Source organism: Durio zibethinus, chromosome 28, assembly GCF_047325235.1.
Source record: "Durio zibethinus cultivar Kanyao isolate XHJ-2024 chromosome 28, ASM4732523v1, whole genome shotgun sequence".
Classification (NCBI taxonomy): Eukaryota; Viridiplantae; Streptophyta; class Magnoliopsida; order Malvales; family Malvaceae; genus Durio; species Durio zibethinus.
The window spans coordinates 4,669,281-4,675,682 of NC_143189.1; the positions used below are offsets into that span (position 1 = coordinate 4,669,281).

The following is a 6,402-nucleotide window of genomic DNA, read 5'->3' on the forward strand; positions in this document are numbered from 1 at the left end:
AAATTCAACTAAAAAAATCAAAGAAAATACACTTTTTTTTGTTACGTGCTTTCAAAAATTATGAAAGAAAAAAATGAATTTTAAAAATCATGAATGAACATAAAATATTACAAAAAATTCATAGATATGTAACCTAATTTTTTCAAAATATAATGCTAATAAAAATTAATATTGAATTATAATATAATATAGTAATATAATATAACATTCAAATTTTAATGTGAATAATGAGCTGGATACTTGAAGCAATCAGCCCAAACTAGACATTCACATGCCAAGGAAGCTCCAAAAAGATAAACTAAAACTACTACTTGTTTTTACACGAAGTTCAACAAAATTTTAGACCATATCCAATTATATCGACATGAATGAACGTTAAAAAAGTTTTGTCATCTTTGTTGTTATTAGGACTTGAAGAGGGGACCAAATTGCAGAGAGAGTGACCAAATTATGCTTGAAAAAAAAAATGTTATGGGCTTTGAATTTGATCCATTCAAAACCTAAAATTTATAAATGTCTTGTTTGTTGATAAGCTGCCTGCCATGCCATGCTTCGTCAACTAGATCCCATCATCATCGATTCGATATCTGTGTCAAGGGCCAGCTCGATTTACAAGACAGAAGGCAAAACCAGGCCAGTCAGTCAAAAACTCACATTTAGAATCACTATGATTTGGAATTATATATTTTTATTTCTATAGATTAATTAACCATCAACATCTTATAATATTGCAATTTTTTATTATTATTTTGGTATACGTAATGCATGATGTAATCTAAGATTAAAAAAATTCTATACAATATTATATTTCTATAATATATGATAATATATGCTCCTAAGCAATTATTTTTTATGTAAAAAATTATAGTTTAAGGATTAAAAAAATTCAAATATATTAATTACCATTTTTTAAAAATAATTGTATAAATTAATAAATTATTTTATTAAATTTTGTTGGTATATTGGATTTTTTATTTACTACTTGCATCCAAAAAAAATGAAAAAAAAAAAAGAGAAGTATGAAGAATATGATGCAAATGCACAATATTTCAATACTTTTGCGATTGATAAAGGTCTGATCAATGTTTACTGGAGTGAAAAAAATAAATGGACTCAAAGAATATTGAATTTCTTATTGCAATTCAAATAGTATTGGATTATATGTTTCTTCCGTATGTTTAACTTTAATCTTAAACTCCATCAGCAAAATCCATTGAAATTGAACAAATATTAATTATTTTTTGTAACGGAAAAAGAATCATGCCATGACTTTGATTTATTGAAATATATTAGTGATAAATGAAGCTGAAGGGAGCACCTTGCTCCAAGATGCTTCTGTCCGCATATGGTTAACTCTCTTTGTCTCTTTCAAGCCTCAACTCTCATATAAACTCTTCTCCCTATTCTCTCTTTAACTCTCTCCCTAACCCTCCACCAACATGGCTGTAGATCATCAGCAAACCACCCCCAAAACACGACCTCAAACCCATTTGGCCACCACATTCCAATGCCAGGCACGGCGGAGAATCTTCCTCCGCAGGCGTAACAAGTTACCGACAGTTCGCCTCGGTGGGAAGAAGCCACGGCGAGGGTTTTTCATAGTGAGGGTTCTGAAGAAGATGAGACTAAAGTGGCTGAAGTTGCAATATAAGTGCATGTTGAGGAAGCTTAGGAAATATTATAGGAATTTGATTAAGGATATCGTTGAAGCAGGAGCAACTGTGGAGGCTTTACAGCAAAGAATGTTCATGGAGTCGACTTTCGCTGTCCCGGTTATGGGTGTTTCCTTCTCTAGCTTCCTTTCTTCCGCTGGATCTGATCTTCCTCGACACTTGTTCTTTTGAAACTTTTTACTATTTGCTTCATCAAGTCCTCAACTGCCTCCTTTTGTTTTCATTTTTCCTTTTTTTTCCCCCACTTTTTTTTGGCCTTTTGGAGGTTAAAATCATCAATCTATATGAGATATAGAGAAATGAAAATGTACAAATGTTTTCTTGTAATTACTAGTATTTTCCTTTCCATTGCTTTTCCTGATTATTAATTTCTAGCATTTCTGAGTAACGAAACAGATGCAAGAAAATGGTATACATTCACGAGACCAGCCTAGAAAACATGAATGGGGTTGGAAATGCAACCTAAGTTAGCAGCTTATTTTATGGTTAATATTACCACTTTTCCAGCGACCGATTTGTCAAGAAAGCTCAAAACCAGGGCTGGTTTCAGGGGAACCGACGAATTCAATGTGTTTGCTGTCCTAGATTAATAGATTCTATGGAACCTTTTGGGTTCTTTATACAACTTAAACATGTGACTTGACAACTGATTCGAACGTATTGAAAATTACTTTCTAACAATTTATTCGAAACAAATTACTTGTTCTTTATATTTTTTATTTGAAGATAAGATAGCAGTTGAGATTTGAATAACAACTTATTAAATGATATATGAAAAATCATATGATTTTTAAAAAATCAGTAAAGCAGAATAAAACTTTAAAACTAACAAGTAATTGAACTGACATATATACGATTTTATAAAGCTTGAAGAAGATAATATTCAGGCAACATTCAACAACATCAATGCCATTAGCTGGATTCCAGTAGGATTGTCATAAAACTACAATCAGGAGAAAACAGCATTTTCAATTCTATATTAGAACTTAAATAATGCTTGAGAAAATGTGTTAAAAATTAATTTGAATATGTTGATGAAATGAGAATGAAAGCAGAGGAGTTTTGGATACATCATTAACTACAACAATAATTGTTCAACAAATACCAAAATCTTCATCTTTTATATTTGTCTTCTTTGGTGATCTGTCGACCTTTGAGTAAGCTTTTGAAGGGCCACTTCCATTTGCATTTTCTAGTAAACTTATTAATAAGCTAATTAATGTTTTTGATGACAATTAAACCATCTTAAGATAATAATCTTAAACAATAAAGAAATGGAAAGTTATATGAGGAAATATACTATTTCTTTTATTTGGAAAATAAGATAATTAAACTTTGCTCTTTGAATAGGATGTCACAACAATCACTTGAGCCAAATGCTCATGCAAAAAGAAAGATACTACTTAATTTCTGATCTAAGAAGAATTGGACGGTAGCAAAAGCTGACCCTCACGTCATATGATGTTTGATGTTTATTTTAAAGAAGTAGTTCGACATATGGACTTTTAAACGTTGGACAGTTTTAGATTAAAAAAAAAAAAAACCCAAACCTATATCATGTGCTGATAGCTGTAAAATCACTTAATATAAACAATTATTAAACAATTGTTATTCTGAATCACATGGACTGGCCACCATATTGATGATTTTGTGGAGGGAAAACAAAATATAAAACTGCCCTTTTCCTGATCAGATCCCACTGAGGAATGCTCAATGAATATGATCTCAATAATCTGTGCAATTTGATGAAAGATGGAAAGGACTCCACCCAACAGCAAGAACATTCTGGCCATTGCCTCATCATGATGGCCATGTAGGTAGAGGTTGATTCAACGTGGACATTTTTTTTCTTTGTTTTCATTATTAGTTGTCACCTGACACCTGCATTTCAGTAACCTCCCAAATCCCTTTCAAACTTTTAAAAACTAATCTTAGCCCTCAATGTCAAACCTCCAACAAGCACTCAAAGGTCCTCTCTTAGCTTCAAATATTTATGTAACAAATGCACGAAAATAGTGATATAATTATATCATTTAAATTGTAAAAGATTTTTATTCTTTTAATATAAAGTAAATTAACTAAAAATAATATTGATTCTTGTTTTGACTAATATGAAATTGAGAATGATGCTTTTGGTGGTCATGGGTGATATCATAAAAGGAACCATATTGATTTCCAAATACTATGGATTTTGGTTTTGTACATTATTTAGCCAACATGTCGCTCTACCCTAAGGTAAAAAATTCCAACCCCTCTGGAAAATGTTATGTTTCGTGGCTCAAATACTCTTTGAATTTAATTTGATTGTCACTTATTTCTCAAAAAAATTTTTCACTTCAAAGGGCATATTTTTCTCTCTCCTAAATCACATTTTACATGAGAATACAAAGGACTTAATATTTAATATAAAAATTGAAGATTATTTTTTGGGTTTAAGATTACTAAATATTTATTCAATAATTGATGTATATATATATTTTATTTTAAAGAATTATATTCAAAAATATTTTATATAAAACAAGTTATAGTTTGGAAATAGTGAAAGTGATTTTAAGTGTTAAAATTTAAATAAAAATTTATTGAATATCAAATTTTGAAATAATTATTGTAAACATTTAATTTTCTTCCATAAAAGTAAATTTTAATCAATTTTTTAACTTGATTGCAAGTTTAAATTTGAACCCATTTTTAACACTTTGATCAATCTTATTTTATGTTAAGCTTTGATGGGTTTCTTTTTACGTGGGCTTAAAACCAATTTTGAATTATGATTAATTGATTTGGACTTAAGGATTCAAAGCCCAATGATGTCCAAATTCAATTGTTAGGATTAAGTCATATCTATGAGGATAAATTAAATGGTTTTAAAATTTATTAATATATATATATAAAGGCAAGCTCGTACTAAGGCTCAACATTATCATCAGCTTTCTCTTTCTTCCAAACCCATTGCCTCCAATTGGTGCACCATTTCTAGCTTTTCAATTTTCGTCTTTTGTTTTACCCACTAATTTTAGCATAAATTCATCAAGTTTTCTCACCATCTTAAAATCGACACTGTAATTCCCATTTCGTGCTCTCTTTGTTTTTCTTTCGATTTTACCTTATTTTATCATAATATAATTTAATTAAAACTCTTTACAGCATTACATTGCTATAAATCTGCAAGTATTAAATTTCGTTTGTCTTGTGTGAATGGCGTGCTATAGGAAAAATACAAAAGAAGCAGACACCACCTGAGGTCAACCATCAGCACCAATTCACATTATGGCCTTTGCAAAAAAGCACAAGGGACCTACCCCATTTAACTCTCTTACAAAGAACAAGACTACCTCTAACAAAACAATCCACCTATATAAAAAATACTAGTTCCCACACTCACACTACTACCCAAGTCGTGGACCTTCACCCCTTTGTGACCTCCCAAACTATATCATCCCAAATCGCACCAGTGCCAAACACCCCTAATGCCAACACTTAAAAACTTAAACCAGCACCCTTAATCACCCAATCTGCCAATACAAAAACTATAGTCGGAACCCAACAGTAGATAGATTTCAAAAAAAAAAATTTTGTTTAGAAACCCTTTGGACACCATTCGATCACGACAAGAAATAAGAGATGAGAAGTGTGCTGACCTGAAAAAAAAAAGAAAGAGAAAAATGGTCAAATTCCGTTTTCATAAAAGAAAACCACAAAAAAAGAGGAAAATGTCAAAGAGCGATGCCGGAGACAAAAACCTATGGGTGCTAACAAATAGAGAAGATGGGCAGCATTAACCCATGAAGAAAAAAAAAGTCAGTTTTGGCTTCTACCAAGGAAAAGGAGAAAGAGAAAAGAAAAAGAAAAAGAAAAGTCAATTTCAGCTTCTGAGAGAGAAATGGAAGAAAAGAAGAGAAGAAAAAAAAAAGAGAATGAGAGAAAGAAAAAGAAGAAAAAGAAAAAAAAAAAGTAAAGTGCCACCAATCAACAACGACATCGATGACAAAAAGGAGGCGGCAGCTGACATTTTGAGTTTTTTTTTTTAAAAAAATATAGGTTTTTTTGTAAAAAAAAAGATAGTGAAATGAATTAAAAAAAAAACTTTGATATTTATAGTATGTTTTAAAGCCCAAAAAAAAAAAAATCAAACGGGTTTACCTGACTTACAACCGACAAGAAAGTTGAACGACTTGTCTCGTAAGCTCCTCCATAATCGATCTAATCCACCCGTGGTTCGACCTTTCTAAACTCTAGCTTCAACCCCACTAGGATCCAGCCCACCTTTATCTTGTACTCCAAGCCCATCTCTGGCTTGCACTATAATTCAATAGTTCAAGCCCAATCAATTCACCAATTTAGTCTTGGATTTTAAATTAAGTTTAGTCCAATTATTTTTACATATTTTTTTTACTTTATTTAATTCAACTATTTATTTATTATTTATTTATCTATTTTTCATGCATTTTATTACTAAAAACGTTTTGCATGTAAAAGGTTGGAATCATCAGTAATAACATACAATATCTTGAAAGGGAATGATGATAATCTCTTTTTAAAAATGTTTTAAAATGGAGAGCTGTAGAAATTAAATAGAACAATATTTTTATAAAAAATAAGTATATATATAAAATAAAAGAAAAAGGAATTTTGGAAACATTGCCTTGATGTTTAAGGGAATCCAAATCGTATTTGAAAAAAATTAATTTTGCTTAGATATTAAAGAATTAAATAATAAAAAATATATAAA

At 30.4% G+C, this 6,402-nt stretch overlaps 1 protein-coding gene across 1 annotated transcript; it reads left to right on the top strand.

The window, feature by feature from the left end:
* Nucleotides 1-1,313: 1,313 nt before the first annotated feature.
* LOC111281379 (uncharacterized) lies at nucleotides 1,314-2,036 on the top strand. The gene has a single exon (XM_022869122.2). It carries the CDS (start codon nucleotides 1,440-1,442, stop codon nucleotides 1,842-1,844), a length of 405 nt encoding a protein of 134 aa, XP_022724857.2. The 5' UTR covers nucleotides 1,314-1,439; the 3' UTR covers nucleotides 1,845-2,036.
* The last annotated feature ends 4,366 nt before the right edge of the window (nucleotides 2,037-6,402 follow it).